The sequence below is a fragment of the Schistocerca cancellata genome, chromosome 2, assembly GCF_023864275.1.
Source record: "Schistocerca cancellata isolate TAMUIC-IGC-003103 chromosome 2, iqSchCanc2.1, whole genome shotgun sequence".
Taxonomy (NCBI): domain Eukaryota; kingdom Metazoa; phylum Arthropoda; class Insecta; order Orthoptera; family Acrididae; genus Schistocerca; species Schistocerca cancellata.
The window spans coordinates 429,486,587-429,505,985 of record NC_064627.1 but is presented as its reverse complement, the minus strand read 5'-3'; the positions used below and the strand labels follow the sequence as shown (position 1 = coordinate 429,505,985).

At 39.2% G+C, this 19,399-nt stretch overlaps 1 protein-coding gene across 2 annotated transcripts in view; it reads left to right on the top strand.

The window, feature by feature from the left end:
* The window catches only part of LOC126161899 (forkhead box protein K2), a 92,104-nt gene that overhangs the window by 25,694 nt on the left and 47,011 nt on the right, over window positions 1–19,399 (top strand). For both annotated transcript variants that reach the window (XR_007534970.1, XM_049918053.1), the window contains exons 3-6: window positions 2,840–3,004; window positions 3,740–3,920; window positions 6,438–6,584; window positions 16,625–16,815. Coding sequence is in view for 1 of the 2 variants with exons in the window: in XM_049918053.1 (XP_049774010.1) it covers window positions 2,840–3,004; window positions 3,740–3,920; window positions 6,438–6,584; window positions 16,625–16,815 (684 nt within the window). In the remaining variant the exon portion in view is untranslated. The remainder of the gene's footprint in view (window positions 1–2,839; window positions 3,005–3,739; window positions 3,921–6,437; window positions 6,585–16,624; window positions 16,816–19,399) is intronic.

The following is a 19,399-nucleotide window of genomic DNA, read 5'->3' as shown; positions in this document are numbered from 1 at the left end:
ATTACCCCAACACAGCTCCTGGGCCGGATCAGATCCACAGTCAGATGATTAAACATCTCTCGTCTGATTACAAGCAATATCTCTTTGTGATCTTCAACTGGATCTGGTATGATGGTGTCTTTGCATCGCAATGGTAGGAAAGCACCATCATTCCGGTGTTAAAACCTTGTAAAAATGCGCTTGATGTGGATAGCTGTTGGCCCATCAGCCTCACCAACGTTCTCTGTAAGCTGCTGGAACATATGGTGTGTCAGCGGTTGGGTTGAGTTGGGTCGGGTCCTGGAGTCACATGGCCTACTGGCTTCAGGTCAGAGCGGCTTCCACCAGGGTCGCTCTAGCACTTATAATCTTGTGTCCCTCAAGTTTACCATCCGAACAGCCTTTTCCAAATGCCAAGACCTGGTTGCCGTCTTTCTTGACTTAAGTAAAGCAAATGCCACAACCTGGCGACATCGTATCCTTTGCCACAGCATATGAGTGGGGTGTCCGGGGCCCACTCCCAATTTTTATCCAAAGCTTTTTGTCGCTCTGTCCAAGTCGGTGCCTCCCGTAGTTCCCCCTGTATTCAGGAGAATGGCGTTCTGCAGGGCTCTGTATTGAGTGTATCTCTATTTTTAGTGGTCATTAACGGCCTAGCAGCAGCTGTAGGGACGTCGGTGTCCCCTTCTCTGTATGTGGATGACTTCTGCACTTCATATTGCTCCTCCAATACTGGTGTTGTTGAGCGGCTCCTACAGGGAGCCATTCACGAGGCGCAGTCATGGGCTCTAGCCCACAGCTTCCAGTTTTCAGCTGCAATGTCGTGTGTCGTGCACTTCTGTCGGCGTTGTACTTTTCATCCGGAACCTGAACTTTATCTTAATGATGATCCACTCACTGTAATGGAGACGTATTGGTTCTTAGGACTAGTTTTCGATGCCCGATTGACTTGGATACCTCACATTCGTCAGCTTAAGTAGGCGTGCTTGGCAGTACCTCAATGCTCTCCGCTGCCTGAGCAACACCAACTGGGGTGCAGATCACTCTATGCTGCTGCAGCTCTACAGAACCCTTGTTCAATCCCGCCTTGACTATGGGAATCTGGTTTATGGTTCGCGCTCAGTGTTGCGTTTACTCAACCCAGTGCACCACTGTGGCATTCGCCTAGCGACAGGAACTTTTAGAATGAGTGCGGTGACCAGTGTCCTGGTGGAGGCCAGAGATCCCTCCATTTCAGATCCAACATACACAACTGCTTGCCAGTTACGTTGCACACATTCGTAGTTCTCCTGAGCATCCAAATTACAGTCTCCTTTTCCCACCTGCCTCTGTTCCTCTCCTGCATTGGTGGCCCAGGTCAGCACTCACGATTACGATTCGCGTGCGATCCCTTTTCTCCGAGCTGGAGTCCTTCCCTTTACTACCTCTACTTGAGGTCCATTCACGTACACCTCCATGGTGTACACCTCGGCTGAAGCTTCGTCTGGACCTTTTGCATGACCTTCAGGACTCCGTTAACCCCGCCGCTCTCCGCTGTCACTTCCTCTCTATTGTTGACATGTTCCGGGGCTCTGAAGTTGTTTACACTGATGACTGATGGTAAAGTTGACTTCGCCTATGTCCACAGAGGCCATATTGAACAGCATTCGTGGCCCATTGGCCGCAGTGTATTCACTGCAAAGCTGGTGGCCGTATCTCATGCTCTTCAGTACATCCATTCCTGTTCTGGTGAGTCGTTTCTTCTTTGTTCTGACTCCTTGAGCAGCTTACAAGCTTTCGACCAGTGCTACCCTCACCATCCTTTGGTAGCGAACATGCAGGAGTCCATCTCTGCCCCGGAACGGTCCAGTCGTTCTGTGGTGTTTGTGTGGATCCCAGGACACGTCGGAATCCCAGGTAATGAGCTTGCTGACAGGCTGGCCAAACAGGCTAGGCCGAAACCGCTCCTGTGGATGGGCATATCTGAAACTGACCTGCATTCTGTCTTACGCCACAAGGTTTTTCGACTTTGGGAGACAGAGTGGCATAACAGTATGCACAACAAACTGGGTGTCATTAAGGTGACTGTGAATGTGTGGAAGTCTTCCCTGCGGGCTTCTCGCAGGGAATCGGTTGACCTTTGTCGGCTCCGCATTGGCCATATGTGGCTCACACACGGTTACCTCCTCTGTCGTGAGGACCCACTGCAGTGTCGCTGTGGCTCCCAAATGATAGTTGCCCACCTCTTGCTGGACTGCCCACTTTTAGCCACTCTGCGGCGAACTTTTAACTTTCCCAGCACCCTACTTTCAGTGCTGGGTGACAATGCCTCAACAGCAGCTTTAGTTTTATGTTTTATTCGTGAGGGTGGGTTTTATCATTTGATCTGAGTTTTAGTGCATGTCCTTTGTCCCTCTGTGTCCTCCACCCTAGGGTGGAGGTTTTAATGTTTTGTAGACTGGCTGGCTTCTCCTTTTTTATTCTCTTGGTCAGCCAGCCACGGTAATTTGCTTTCTTGTTTTTAGTCTCTTCTCCCTGTATCTTGCGTCTCTCGGTTGTTTTCTTGTCCTGTTTTGTCCATTGTAGTATTTGTTGTTCTTCTGGTTCTTCCTTTCTCCTGTTATTGTGCCGTACGTCGTTTTAGTTTTCTTCTTTCCCTTGGGTAATTGTTCTACTGGGAACAAGGGACAGACGACCTTGCAGTTACGTCCCCCCCCCCCCCCCCCCCGCCTCCCCTCACACACACACACACACACACACACACACACACACACACACACAAATAACTATCGAAATAATTAGAAAACATTAGCTTATTGTTACTGTGATTGTCCTTGTAAATTGTGCAAGTAATGCATAATGGTTAATATTTTTATTTTAGTGCTGCCAACTCGTGCCCAGCTAGTCCCCGAGGAAGCCATGGAAAACGCAATATTAGTGCAGATCTTCAGATGGTGGCGGCGTATGCAGCAGCTGCTGTTGCTAGTAGTGGCCCACATTCAGTTGTTAATACGGTCACTGTCGCTACATCAAGCTGTGATGATAGGTAATAATGCAGAAGCACAATTACAGACTGCTTATTTAGGGCATACTGATCATAACATATTATTGTAATGAAATACAAGGAACCAAAGATAGATGAAGTCCTGACTCCAAATGTCAACGATGTGCAGACAATGGCCCATGAATAATGCATTTTGTATGTCTTCTTTTTTTCTTATCAATGATATATTTGCCAGGACATGTAGTTAATATAGGAATGATCTGTTACAGAGTCACCGTGATATGTTCTGCTCACTGATAAGCATTTTTGCTAATATTGAAATGTTCAGATTTTAGAGTAAATATAAATAGTGAAATATTGGACTGAGAGTTGTACAGTGAATGTTTTTGAGTGATTAGGCGGCAATAATTCCACAAGATTTAGGAATTCCTACTGAGAATGAAATGACAAATTTCAGGAAGAAAAAAAAAAAAAAGAAAAAGAAAAAAACACACGGCAACGGAGGAATGAGGACTTTGTAGAATAGAATCTTGATTGAATTGAGATTGCTTTATGAAACTGTTTTTTGTACTTCCTTCAGTGACATTGATTTGTATCTTATTAGTGTAGACGTTTTGTGGTCAGTTTTAATTGGTAAATACAGGCAGGGGTTCCCATTATCTTCAGTATCCTCTGGGAATAAAGACACATCAATTGAAACATATAAATGATTTACCCATTACTAACTTTGGTTATAGCTTTTCTTCATAGTATGATTATGCATAATCTTTCTTTCAGGCCAGACAATGGTTCCTCTAGTCATAGTGGTCTTGCAGCCTTGACATCAAGCCCAGAAAATCAACACAGTTCTGGTGTGGACACCATGGGCAATGGCCACAAAGTGTACAGACAAGGTGGTCACAATGGCACAACTACATGTCCTCCACCAACTGTGGTCGAACCTTGCAGTCCACCAAAGGTTAAATATTTAAGATTCTTTTTGATATATTGAACAGGAAGGGAAGCAAAATTACATCTACATAGCAAATAACAATTCTTAAACTGCTCTCCTTCATCTTCTATTTTAATAGCTTTTTCGTTATCTTTGTCTGTTCAGCTTGTAACTTTGACATAAATTTAGTGTTTCAAGTGTCTGTTGAGAAAGTAAGTGAATAAAATACACTAGGTTAGCAAACTCTGTGAATTAAGATAACAACCAGCTTATGAAGTGTTTACTTTAGCAGTGTTTAGAGAGGGGTGAGAGATTTATCTGGAGCTTGTCTATGTCCATAGTATAGGTTGTAAAATTTTATTTTTATAGTAAAATACAAATAAGTACACTACATGTATTATATCTTTGAAATTCAGAGCAATATGTGGAATTTTGTCAGCTGACTGGAAGAAGATGGGTCATTATGGAAAGCCAGAAGATCGAAGTTAGAAATTCCATCTGATTTCCTGTTCTGCAATAGTAAATCTCTGAACAATTCATTTCTGAATGTATTTTTCTGTTAGAGGTACAGAAGACTATGTGGGTGCTACTAGTATTGCCAGCAGTAGTAGTAGTAATGGTAGAAATAACAACAATAGAAAAAGAAGAAGAACAAGAAGAAGCAGCAGAGGAAGAAGAGTGATTATTGTAAGGAATCAGAAGTATATCATAGTTTTTATAGCTATTTGTTGTTTTTCTTTTAGTTAGCTGCAGATTTACGCCATGCTAATGTCTCCCAGTTCATTTTTGTCATCGGCATCCCTTGACACTTGGTTAAGTGAATGTTGCATTACAGTTGCTATATCTTAAGCTCCTCTAAGTGTTGTTTATTATCAAATGAGTATTTATATTGGTCTGAAGGGTTTAAAGCAAAATTTGGGCGAAGTTAAAATTCCATAAACAAATTGTAGAGAAGAGAGCTGTAAACAATTAAAAGTATAACTAAATGGTTTATGTATTTTGGATCTGCCACTGGGTAATGTTGCGTAACTCTCACAATGTTTCTTCGAGACAGCAGCTCATCACTGTCTGATAGTTGTTGCTGGAAAGTAATCCACACTGACATTCTTCCTGTGGAGACCTCGTTCGAAAGTTGCATATACGCAACAGAGTTTGTTTTAGATGGATGACAGTAACGTGTCCAAACCCCCCTACCAGGAACCAAAGTGTGACCTCTCGTTGGAAATTGTTGCTCTCCTCTATATCTAACGACAGCAAGTGTGAACTCCAGGATTTACTTATTCAGAATCTTAAGTCCCTTTTTATAAGTTTATATACCATGTGAATATGTATTTACATAATGTGATCTGGTAATCAATCCAGGAGCTGTAAAGATCTGATGATCAATCCAGGAGCTGTAAATTGAACATTTTCTGTAGAGTCATGTAACTAAATATGATAGTAAAGATGCCTTTAGACCTTTACACCAAAAGAAAATGTCAGCAGTTTTCTTCTGCTAGTTCCTTGTATAGCACCTTGAGTGCAGCAAGCTGCGAATCAGTTTAAAATGTTCCTCCAAATGCTATGACATCTTGTAGTATTCCTGCAGACTGGGTTCAGCAAGGCATACGTTCTTATATGGTACATGTATGTATACTCAAGGTTATTATTATTATTATTATTATTATTATTATTATTATTATTATTAGACAGTGCATTGAAACTGTTAAGGTGGTTCATGAGTTTATCTCGGACAGCTCACACAGAACATTTTCAATAGAAGGCCATATATAGTTTTTTTTTTTAATTCGATCATAATTAGAAGTGATTTTTCCACCTCTCAGTTTCATCATGGTACACACAAACATATGTAATTTTTATCTGCTATTCATCAGGTCACTGGTATGTGTAACATTATAGTTTCAAGTAAATTATTTTCAGTGTTGTAACAGTAGAAGTAGAAGTATGTACTTAAAAGAAAGAAAATCTGTACATAACTTTCAATAAAGAATGTCCTTTTCGTTACTCATTCGCGAAGGCAGGAATACATTTGTTGATATTAAGCTAGCAAATGATTTCTCATGAAAGCATAGCTAAATGTTTGCTGTACAAAAGATACTGTAAACTTCACAGCTGCTGAGTGGAAGCAGCTCATACTTTGTTTGGTATAACTAATTTTAAAAAAATAAATTAAAAAGTTGGCTTGCCTTCTTGCAGTCCATAAGCATATATGTTTCAATAAATATCTTAATTTAATACTAAAGTGCAAATAGATAACTTTAGATATAGTGTATGTATAACAGTAATATACTATTTCATGTACCCGTATTTTAAGTATTCACATTATCTTATTTATTACTTTTAAATGTAAAATTCATTTCACTATGTATCGTTATAAATAGCTTACGCAGTGCTTGTTCTTCCAGTGACTTAAGTCTTACTTTCATTTTAATGAAACTATAACATTTATTTGATAAAGTGAAACATCCTTGCAGTTTTGTAGATTATGTGTTACATAGTAAATGTGTCCAGAGTGTAATTTACAGTTTTTGTGTTGTTTTCTAGGATGATACAAAACCACCATATTCATATGCCCAGCTAATTGTACAAGCCATTGCTTCAGCACCAGACAAGCAACTAACACTTAGTGGTATATATTCGTATATTACCAAAAACTATCCTTATTATCGCACAGCTGACAAGGGTTGGCAAGTGAGTATTTTCATTATGTCTTAATGCTCACTTATATAATAAAATCTCAGGTTATTATTAGTGTGTGTGTGTGTGTGTGTGTGTGTGTGTGTGTGTGTGTGTGTGTGTGTGTGTGTGTGTGTTTACAGTGTGACTCCAGTGATATTAGTATTCATTGCAACACTTTTCTATTGTAATAGTACTGCTTTTGTTATTTTTTATTGCTTTACTTCTACTCTGCAAAGTAATCTAAAAAGTACAAATTTATGCCATAGAAATTGCTTCAAGTGTGCTGTTGGATTGTGGTAAAAAGCACAATATCTTGTTAAATACAGGTGTATATTTTAAAGGTCAAAGAAATAATCATGGACCCTCTGTACAACACAAGGAATATTGGTATCATTACTGTTCTTCCTCAATTGTCAGAACGTGGGGTAAAAGGCGCTCAATATCCATGACATGCAGGGACTGGCTTATTGGTTGGAAGCACTAGCACTTGTGCAGGCAGACTACCTAGTCAGTGTTTGAATACAACTGTGTGCATGTTATGCCTCAAGGTCACTTGTTTACTTTTCTGGCGGGAGAGTTTGTTTTGATGACAGTGGGCTTCACTCAGTTGGCTGAGCTACTGGCAAGAGAGCCATTTATATCATCATCAAATGCATTTCACACCTCAGATGTCCTGTGAGAGGGCAGTCATGGTGTTGGGACCTATGAATACTTTATTGCACATTGTAGGTCATAAAAAAAAAAATATCTGTTAAGAACCATGTTCCATTAGGTTTTCCAGTTATAATTTGCAAATCCATGGTCTCATCTACTGCATAAAGTCTGACAAGCAACCAGGTTGTAGTGTTTAGGTCTTTAACACTTTGAAGTCCAGCTATTTAGAAAAATTTCAAGCACAGAAAAGCAGCTATTTATGCCATTATTTGAAATGTTATTGGCACATCTTTGTCTGAGATATCTTAAAGGGCAGTACACATTTAAAAAATGCTTTTTCATCTTTATTTTAGTTAAGTGATACATAACAAATTTTACAATGATGATGCCAGAAAGAACTCCTACCATTAAAAAAATAAAAGTCATGCAGAATGAGTTCTTGTGTGATTTCTCACATAAGTGGCTTGTGTATGGAAAAACCTGAAACATAGAGAAACATGTTGCAATCAGAGCAACACCAGCTTGATTCTTTTCAGATTGCTTTGCCAATAGACTTTAGTTTTCAAAACAAATTTTGCAAAATGACATTGTGTACTGTTTCAACTCAGTTGCAGGAATTTTATCAGAAAAATGTTGTCCTACAAGTCTGTTGCTGATAGTTGCACTAGGAACAGTTCATTGAGCCATTGTTATACCGTTCAGGAAAAACCCTTCACCTATTTTTCGAGACTGTTACCACTCAGATATTTCTCCCTCCAATTCAGAAAAATTCTATTCTTTCTCCACAGTTTTAAAAATTTCTTACTCGCTCAGCAAACATCACTTATTTGTGACAGAATTACAGAAAACATCAAAACCTAATGAGTATACGCAAAATTTCATGACAGCGAAGTGCATAATGGCTCAGTCAGTTGCAACAACAGCTTTTAAGTTTGCTACTGCTTCTATGAAAGCATTTCTTTGAACTGACAAAAAAAGGGCAACACTTGTCGACAGACACATAGTGAGACATCTATACATTGTTCTTGCACAAAACTGTAGTCAAGATGGTGTAAGTAGATCCCTGACAGCTCGCAGCGCTGTTGCCAGCAGTCAGCTGTGGAGTGCTAATGGCTGCAGGTGGAAACAAGTCATCTACAGAGCTGAGACAACAATGAGGCATTGCCAGAGAAACATTTACAAAATCACAGTATGTTACTGATTGAGGTAGGTCCGCAAAGCTGTCATACCAAGCCTGCTATGACTGTCCGTGATCAATTTACTCTGACTCATACTGGAAAATCTCTGCTTTCACAAACAGACAAGTATTCAGAAGTGGTTCATTTTTAGATGTCAGAGATGTAGGCATAATAGGGCATGGTCTCCCTGTTGAGAAAGAACAAGTACTACAAAATCTAGTTTCTTTTGTAACTGCACTAGTGCAAGATTGTGTGTCAGCTGTCACATACTATGTGTCTCAAGATATTTCATATCCTTAATAAACTTGACAGTGCAATCTAGATGTTATAGTTGACATTTTTTTCTGCTTTATTGTGTCGTACAAATGTCATTAGTTGTGGTCAGTGAAAAGTGTTATGGGTCAACCTTTGAGCTTATTTTGAAGAATTTTAATCATTGAATAGGCCAAATAGAGCTTGCAATTATATTTTTATCAGTTCAGTTGGTATAAAGAGAGTTCTTGGCTGAGAAACGTTAAAGATTGTTTAACCCAAATTGAATACTGAAATACTGAAAACTTCATCGTAAATAAAGTTATTAGTAATAGTATGTCTTCATTAATGTTATCATATTTGGGGAAATAGTCTCCACTAAAAGTGGTGTTGTTCTACTCAGCGTGGGTACACCATATTCTTGAGTGAACATAACATATAACTTTTGTGTCACCGGACGTAAGCTGGAAAGTGCAGTATTGTGCTATGGAGGACATACACCTTATGCTTCTGTGTGACTTGGCATGGTAATCAAAGACACCTTGACAGCTGTGAACTACATGAATGTTATGCAGACCACCTGCATCCCTTCATGCTTCATGTCTTTTTCCCGGTTGTGATGACATCTTCTAACTCGAAGACTCACCATATTACAAGGCCAGAATTGTGTTACAGTAATTTGAGAAGTGTGATAGTGAACTCATGTTGATGTCTTGAACACCAAGTTCAACTGACTTGAACTTTATGGAACACCTCTCAGATGCTGCTGGGTGCCATCTCCCTTTCTACAAACCACTGGCAACGAAATTAAATCAGTACCCTGCAGTTATGAGGGCTATTCAGAAAGTAAGGAATGTTTCTGTCTGATGCCGCTAGGTGCACGCCAATCGCGTATGTGCATGCTCGGCAGCTCAGTCGGCATCCATCCGTGATAGTGGGAATGTCTCTGCGTGTCTGGTTTTTTCAATATTCAAATTTGAAACATATGCTGGAATAGAAAATCCTGCCAGTTGTGAGGTGCAGTCTGTGATACAGTTTTTGTTGGTAAAAAAAAAACCTAAAATCTATAGACATTTATCGCGAACTGTGCGAAGTGTACAGAATCAATGTAATGAGCGAATGTTCCTCCTGAAAATGGTGCGTTTGGTTTAAAAATGGCCAAACCAATGTTCATGATGAAGAGGAGAGTGGGCGCCCGAGCATTGTGACTGATGATCTTGTCATTAAAGTTGATGAAATGATTTGTGAAAACGGTTGCTTCACTATAACAAAGCTTTTGCTTCCTTTTCCACAAGTTTCATGGACTTTTTTAAAAGCTAGGCTGCCACAAATTTTTTGCATGATGCTTACAGAGCACCATAAAGAACAGCAAATGGAGGCAATGTTGACATTTCTGGAGGGCTACCACAGACATGGTGATTCATACTGGATTGAATCGTAACCGGTGACGAGACTTGGATGAAACACGTCAGTTGCAAGACAAAATTACAGTCCGTGGAGTGGGGGCACACAAAAACCATAAATTCTGCCCGGTACTGTCAAACTTTGCACAGTCTTAGAAGATCAGTTCAAAACAAATGCCGAGGAAAGCTGACATCCAAAATCTCGTTTTTGCACGACAATGCTCGACGTCACACAGCAAACTGCAATAAAGAACTCCTTAATTCATTCACATGGGAAATTTTCCCTCATCCGCCCTACAGCCTCTGTCTTGCACCAAGCGACTTCTACTTGTTTCCCAAGGTGAAGAACTGGCTTGCAACGCAGAGGTTTGTTGATGAAATGGAACTCTAGGTGGGCGTGATTCACTGGCTGAAGTCTCAGGCGGCCGAATTTTACGACGAAGGTCTTTCAAAGCTTGTCCGCCGCTATGATAACTGCATCAGTGTGTTTGGTACTATGTGGAAAAGTAGTGTGTCAGTCGCCGCTTTAGATGTATATAATAAAATGTATTTCTTGTACGTTTTTTTTAGTGCCAAATTGTTCCCTACTTTCTGAATAGCCCTTGTAATAATCAACAACTGAAATCTTTTGAGGTCTGCGATACCTATACCTCTGTGTATATAATTTTATTTGTTAAGATATTATTGTGGTCCTTTCCATAAACAAAATGCATGTTTGGCATTTTAGTGGTGCTGCACCATCATAACACGTACCAGTTGTGACTAATGTGCCATCTATTATGAAAAGTCTGTTGGCAGATTATTGTTTGTTGTATTATGTGACAAAGAGGTGGAATGTCTTTCCTGTAGTATGCCTTGCAGTGGTAGATAATTTAAATCAAGAAAAAACTGTTTTGTGGACCACACCTCATGAATACAGATGTCTGCAAAAGTCTTTTGTGCTTGGTGCTCCACAATTGTAAGTATTTGTTAAAATACATATTTTTAACATCATGAGCTGCATGTAAAGTATTTAATTGCAAGACTGGTAATCGGGCATAGAGTGAATCGTCAGTGGCATCTGACAGACATCTGACACAGAGGACAAACAAAAAATTATAGGTGGATGTAAACTTTCCTGGCGATACTGCTGACAAAGTATTCTCAGGCTTCCACCAGTGTGGCCATGTTGATATTCCACATTGCTTGACATTGCTAGATTTCATCAGAACAACAATTGTATGCTATCAATTTTTACTACATAACAACATTTGTATGCAAAACACTAGACATAAAGTTTGCTTGTGCATTATGGATGACTATAGCAAATGATATTTATGTCAGTTATAGATTATCCATGATGTCAAAATCAATTCTGATGTAGAAAAGATCAAAAACTTCTGGATATGTAAAATCTAATTATAATAAGTCTTTGTGCGTTTACAGTAAGATAGAACATCTGTCGTAACTCACAATACAAAGATTACGTGCATACATGTTACAGCCATCAGATGTTCAAACAGTGACTTTTTTTGGCCACATTGGATGCTCTTGTCATAGAATGCAAACATGAAACTGACTGATAGGTTAGTGTGTTTGTATTGCAGCATTTCTTGTTATTCCTGAGATTGTATCAAGATATAGCTGTGATGGATTAAATATCATGCTTGGACAATTAGTATATAAGAGTAGAATATACATAAAGATAAAAACTGATATAAACTGTCATGAACAACATATTGAATAAGACGGATGTGATGAAAAATGTGTGTGTACCATATAATGAGGTTGTGAGCTCTGACCCGGATATAATGATGATCCAACATATCAGGTCAGATTAGTCAATTTAACATGCAGGAAATGGGGCGAACTCTAAACTGAACCTGTTTGGTTAAAACACAGTTAATATTCTGGATATACATCTGATTTCATAACTCAGTTTGTTCGTGAAAGATGTTGTCCAGGTGTTACCGTATTTACTTGAATTTAAGCCGCACTTGAATCTAAACCGCACCTGAAAAATGAGACTTGAAATTCAAGGGGAGAGAAAAGTTTTAGGCCGCACCTCCAAATCGAAACAAAGTTGGTCCATTGTAATATGAGAGACAATTTAGGTCGAATGAATGACAATAAAGCTACAGTAGTTTGGTTCAAGTCGTAAGCTTAGCAGTTAAGCTTTACCAGGTAGCCGTTGCTATGCGTCAGGTGCTCCGTCTGTATTTATAAGGGTACCCTTCCTTTTTCATGTGCTTCGTCTGGTTTGAATTGATTGCTTATTTTTCTTTGATCTGATAAGTGCCATTCTCTTTGTTAGAGGTGTTTACGTCACTCAAAGCTGAAAATGCATTACTGTACTGTGTCATGCATTGTTTGTCGCATTCTGATAATGAGTGTTTACGACCTGCTTGCTTTCGTGCGCACTACCGCAGCTTTCTTTCTTTTTTTTTTTTTTTTTTTTTAGTCTCATTAGCGAAACAATGGTAAGAGACTGCTATTTGTTGTTACTTACACTGCTTCTTTCTTTGATAATTATCAACAAGAACCAAATAATAGACTGCGTATGAAAATCTTTGCAGATGCCTCTTTAGTACATTACATTCTGCACAGAAATTAGAGTCATCTTAGATTTAAAAATCTGATCAATTGCCGTGCTTGATTTTTGATTGTATCACTATTCAGCATAAGTATAATACGAATATAAACATGACATGATATGTATATTCTTCCGCATTTGCTGTTGTCTCACTCTAGTTTCGTAGTATATTAGGCAGACAAAATTTAAATGAGATAGCAGCAAACACGAAAGAATACATGGCAAAATGTTTATATTCATTTTATTATTATGGTTAAGAGAATACTGCATGTGATTCGCAATTCATAAAAGTTCCTATTAGCAACCATCTCTTCTCACAGGTAGGAAAAAATTCAGAACGCAGGGTTGGCCATATTGACAAACATCTCAAACAGTCTTGCCAGTCTGATTTTCGTAGTACATGGAAATGCTGCAACATTCGAAGATGAACAATACAGAATTTGTATTTACTTCGTTGGATAATGTATGAAAATGCAGTGGTGGAAACTCAGGGCGGAGAAAGAAAGTTCGTATTCCACTTTTTTTTAATTTATTTACTGACGCAGAGGTTTTGGTGCCAGTATTTATGTTTGTGCCTGCAAAGCGCTACATACATTCGACAACAGAAGTTAGTTGTGGCGGCACCTACCAACATTTTTCAGAACTTCCGCTTTGCACTCGATTCTAAGCCGCAGGCGGTTTTTTTGTTTTTATTACAAAAACTGGAAAAAAAAGTGCATCTTAGATTCGAATAAATACAGTATGTCACATGGGTATGTATCTCAACTTGTTCTAGGGTGTTTAGTGATCTACTTTCTTCTGCCTTTTGAGGAATTGTGATGTTTTTACAGTGTCATTAAAAAATTGCTTGCAATCTCCAAATGAACGCTAGGTGTTGAGGTATTGTATTGACTAACAGTAAAGTGTTCTGTAACCCTCATTTTGAAGTTTCTCTATGTGTGCCCAACATAAAATTTATCACAGTCACTACATGTTATTTTATATACTCTTGAGCTGTTATATGCATGGATCTTATCTACTATCCTACAGTGTTCTCTGCCCAGAAGCCAATTTACAGCCTAATTTTTTGAAACAAAAGCGACTTATGTGACCACAGTATGGTAATGTTATAGGTCTGTCTTTCTTCTTTCACTCTCTTCCTAGAGTATCCCTCTGCTGCTTTTTGGTGTACAACCTCATAACTGGTGTTGGGTCAAAGCCATAGCTTGATGCTACCGTTTTCAGTGTGTGTAATTCAGTCTTAATATTCACCACACTTAAAGGATTTTGATTGTCCTGTGTGTAACATCTCTTTATGGACTGAGGATGGTAGGAACGGTTGTGAATTGTGCAATCAGATGTAGTGGGTTTTTTGGAATACATTGAACAAGTGGACATCCCATTCTCTTTTGACTTCAGGTCCAAAAAATTAATTCTTCTGTTGTCTTTATACTGTTATGAAATGTATTAAATTGTTGGCAACATTTGTTAGCCTCATCAAGAGTGCCATTGTGCAAGACAAGTGTATCATCTGCATAACGGTGGTAGTATATGACATTTTGTTCAGGTCATCAGAATGTTCAAAATATTTGTTTTCACCCCAATCCAAAAATATATTTACGTTCGTTCCTGATAGGCAGTTCTCCATAGCTAGACCTTCTTTTTGTTCACATTATGTGGCCTCTGAAGATAAAATAATTGTGACATAGAACTAAATGAGATCTACTGAATTCTGATTAGTTCACTAACATGCACATTTATACAAGGGTTGCCCAGGAAGTAAGGCACCACATTTTTTTTTTTTTTCTCAGCCGAAAACAATTCTACGAATGCGAAATGTTACCTATGTGTTATTTGAAGTCTCCTGAGTGAGCATGCCAAGTTTCCGTCACTTCCGACAGATAGCATAGCTGCAGGACAGTTTCAAAATGGTATCTGTGGGTGATGCAACCTGCCATCATTTAATTTCTCACTGCAGGGAAAAATGCTTGTGCAAAGTATATGGGGCATGCTGTTGACGGAGGGTGAGGTCATCAGAAGGCGATTTGGCAGATCTCCACGATTTGCTGGGGAGACCATCCACGGCTGCCATACCTGACATGTTGCGTCAAGCTGATGTTGTCATTCGCGATGTCAGGCGCATTACGACTTGGCAATTGGCACTGCACCTGCCAATCAGCAAAGGAACTTCAAATAGTGAAGCACTGGCTCTGCCACCAGGACAAGGATTAGTTCCGACATGGCATATATGCCCTTGTTTGATGCTAGAGGAAGGCCATAGAACAGCATGGAGGTTATGTGGAAAAATAGGGTGTGTAGATAAAACACCATTCTTTCTTGTGTGTAATTCTCATTACGTTCAATAAAGAATTGAAGAAAAAAAAGTGGTGAATTACTTTCTGGGCAACCCTCGTAATATGTAAGTATACTTGTGTTTCTGCTGCTATATGTGCAAATACGAGGGGCATTCAATAAGTAGTGCAGCATGTTTTTTCCTTGGTCAGTTTTGGTTGAAAAGATTTGGAATTGTTGCAGGATATAATGGAATATTCCCCATGAAATATTTCTGCTTCCACACATATAGTTTCCTGAAGTTCTGATAGGCTGCAACACTATACGTAGCGTTCAAAAAGGTGTCTATAATGGAGGGTCGTTCCAAGCAGAGAGCCATCATTGAGTTTCTTTTGGCGGAAAACCAGAACATCGCAGACATGCATAGGTGCTTGCAGAATGTCTTCGGAGACCTGGCAGTGAACAAAAGCATGGTGAGTCATCGGGGGAGGCAGCTGTCATCGTCGCAACTAGGCCGCACAAATCTGTCTTGCTCTCCTGCGTGCGGGATGTCCACATAAACCTGTGACTCCTGCAGTGTTGGAATGCACAGCCACCCTTATTCGAGGTGCTTGATCGATAGTGCTGACACACTTGTCCAGGAATTGGGGTACTCAAAGGTGTGTGCCCACTGGATTCCTTACCCATCTGACAGAAGAACATAAAGACCAATGAAGGACAAACTGTGGAGAATTTCTTGCATGTTACAAGGCTGATCATGACAATTTTTTGGCGAAAATTGTCACAGGCGATGAAACATGGATTCATCACTTTGAATTGGACATAAAATGGCAATCCATGGAGTGGGGCCATGCCACCAATCCTCCGAAGAAAAAGTTTGAAGATGCACCTTCAGTCAGTAAATTCGTGGTGACATTCTTCTGGGACTCTGGAGGGGTTATTGTGATTGGTGTCCTCCCTCGTGATGGAATGATCAACTCTGAAGCGTTTTGTGCTACTCTCAGGAAATTGAAAAAACCACTAGCAGCCTGACAGTGAAATATCTACGTGCAGCTTATGGTTTAAAAAGGTGCCTTTTTAATAGGGACATCTGCCTATTTAGAAAGGAATTTTTCAATTGAACCATCCATGCAAGTATTACTGATTGACTTGCTACTGTTTTAATCGACCAATAGATAAATAGGCCCCAGTTCTAGTAAAGTTCTTTAAACCCACATTTTGTGACGTAACTTCACAGAAACCACATTCCTTACCTCAAAATGTTGAGCAGGATGTTCCTAATCTCCATTTAGTTTTGCATCTTTTTATGGAATCACACTGTATAGAATTGTTAACAATGAAAAATCCAGGATGGAATGGTAACAAGTGTGGTTTCAGTTGCCTGAGACTGCTGGTGTGTGTGTGTGTGTGTGTGTGTGTGTGTGTGTGTGTGTGTGTGCGCGCGCGCCAGTCTATTGTTGACGAAAACCTTAACGGCCAAAGCTATAATTGTGGAGAGTCTTTTTTTGTTGCCTATTTGCGACTCGGTATTTCCGGTATCTGGTGAGTAGCAACATTGTATAGAATTGTTAGCATTTAACCTTCTTATCCAATGTGTGTTAGATAAGATTTAATATTCTTCTGGGTAGATGAGGTAGTCTTATTATACTGTAAGAGATTTCAGTTACACTTCCTGCGGTGATAGGATAAGAATGTACATACAGTTATTTTGCTTGTTAACAGAACTCCATCAGACACAATCTCTCACTCAACCGATATTTTATTAAAGTTCCACGTTCGCAAGAAGAACCGGGGAAAGGTTCTTTCTGGCGCATTGATCCACAGTCTGAAGCAAAACTGATTGAACAAGCATTTCGCAGAAGAAAACAGAGGGGGGTATCCTGCTTTCGAGCACCCTTCGGTCTGTCTTCAAGGTATGTAGCAGACAATGTTCTTGCTTTGCTTTATCTATTTCTGATCTGATGTATCTGAATTAGCAGTATAATTGATAGAAAGGGATTCTCCACGAAGTTGGTGTGAAAGATTAGTGAGGCTCGTAACTTCCTTGATATTTTACAAGCTATGATACTACACCTTGTAGAACCTTGAAATTTTTTAGTAGCAGGTGTTGAATATGAGTCATGCAGATTTTTTTTAAAGTTCTCAAGTAATTTTATGATGTCTAAGGAAAGTGTGCATTGTACAATTATTAAAATTCTCTAGGCTGTTGTGCTGCAGCCAGACATATTTTCTTGATAAATCTGAAGTTTTGTCACTAACTGCAGAAGACATCACCAGGGGCTAAGGGTGGGAGGGTCATGATTTATTTACTGCATACAGAAATTAGCTATTGCTGAAGCGAAATTTTGTAGTGAAGTCCATCCACACAAAAGTGTAATATCGAACACTTTTGACATGCTAGCACAATCAGATCCCAGCTACAGGTATCATCAGATTGGATGTTGTGGTTTCCTGACTGTAAAGTGTGATTTGCTACAGCTAGTCCTCATATTTTTCCCTTCTGACACTTGCCTTCAAGCTCTCCTATTCAGTTTCCCACTTTTATCCATGTACAGAAAAATGCACCTGACAGAAGTGTGACAGTGTAATAGTGTATTCATTGTGATGTGATGTAGGCAGAAGAGTACATGTTCTTCTAAAAACATTTTTATGAATACAATTAAGTTGTGCATTGTAACTGTGACTGACTTGATAAAGTTCGAGCAATGTAAATATATTAAATTCTCACTCTTCAGTTCACTGACGCTTCTGAAATAACTTCAGTCATATTCTCCATTTGTGTGTGCTTGGTATCAGTAGCTGCTGTAGCAATAATTTATTAATATTAGCATTGATTATGCAACTATTTAATTTTTTTTTTTTTCATAGGAAATATTTTTTTGCTTAGCATCTCCAATAGTAGGGTGTTCCAATCCGTGTCTTGCGTGCATTGTGTATGTGATGCCTGCATACATGTTTCGCTAGTAACCTCCTCTTTGTCATTGGTGCTGTGCATAAAAAGTAAAAGAAAGCAGGACTGCATCAGATGCGAACAATGAAACAAAACAAGGCTGACAATGGTGTCAGTGGTCACACATTACGTTTTTGACTCCCAATAACACAGACAACTGGAGTGAGGGGAAAGACTTACTTCCCCACTCACAGTCTCACCTGTCGCATGCATCATTCTCAGCTGAGTCCTCTACGCCTGCTCACAGCTACACGGTATCCTGCCATAAGATTCTGCTTTTTCTACTGCTTGCCAAGTCTTCAAAATTCATGACCTTTGCTTGTGAATTTGTGTACTACGGTTGTCATATCAACTACCAAGGTACATGGGGCATTTCTTATATGGCGATTCAAATCGCTATCCATAGCAGCATCAGCAGAAGCAGCAACAACATGGGATTGTGAAATTTTTGTGGGCTGAGTGAGAAAAGTCTACAAGCCTGAGTTGCTTGGACAAGAATGTGGATCTCAGTGGGTACTTGTCTTCAGATATAAAAAGGACATAACAACTATCACTGAGATGTAAGTCTTCAGATATAAAAAGTACATAACAACTATCACTGAGATGTAACTGTAACAATGGTCAGTCTGTGAATACCCAGATCTTTTTATCTTTCATAAAAAAATATTTGTGGGTGTGTAGGTCAGATCTTAGAAAACACGCAACAAAGAGATTGTGCACTAGTCAACACTGAAGGACAGTAGCAGTAGTGCACAACAGTTGAAAGCTGTCATCTGTTCTTGAAGTTTAAAAACATGTGCGCTCCTGTGCAGACGTTCCTCAGTGGAAATTTCACTTCAGTCAGCAGTAAGCCATTATGTGCAGTGAATTGAAGCCATAACCCCCAGAAGATATCATCTGCAGGTGAGGGTGAAACGTATATGAAGAAAATCTGTTTGACCATGATATAATAGAATGGAAAATTTTAATAATTGTAATGTTTGTGGTTGTGAGAGCTTACATTTTATGGAAATCTACATGATGCAGCATATTTGGCTACATAAAAACTGTTTATACAAGTGAATCACTGATTTGTATTCAACTAAGGCAATATTGATGTGTGAAGTGTGTTTCCACCAAAGATGAGAGTAGTTGTTGTGTACACATTAAAATACAGCCAGCTGTTGGATCAAGAATCCTTAATTCACAGCTCACAAAAGGGGAAGGGAAGTAAAAATAATTCGTAGCTAAACCCATAGTATTTGCTTCTATTTGGTGTTAGATAAATATGTACATGATTAGTGATGTAAGTAATAGGAATTATTAGTTTGTTTGTACATATGTCTAGTATATTGATAAAGATAAAGGAGATATATCCCATTACTTTGGTACATTGTGTGTAGAGATGAGACTTCAGTAGATGATCATAGCTAGTCTTAGAATGTATACACAGAAGTGTATTCCTTGGTGTCTTGAAGCGGCAAGAGTTAAGAAATCAATAATGGCATTGTGCAAAAACCCACATCAGCAGTATAGGGACACTAACATTGGTAAAGGATATAAATTTG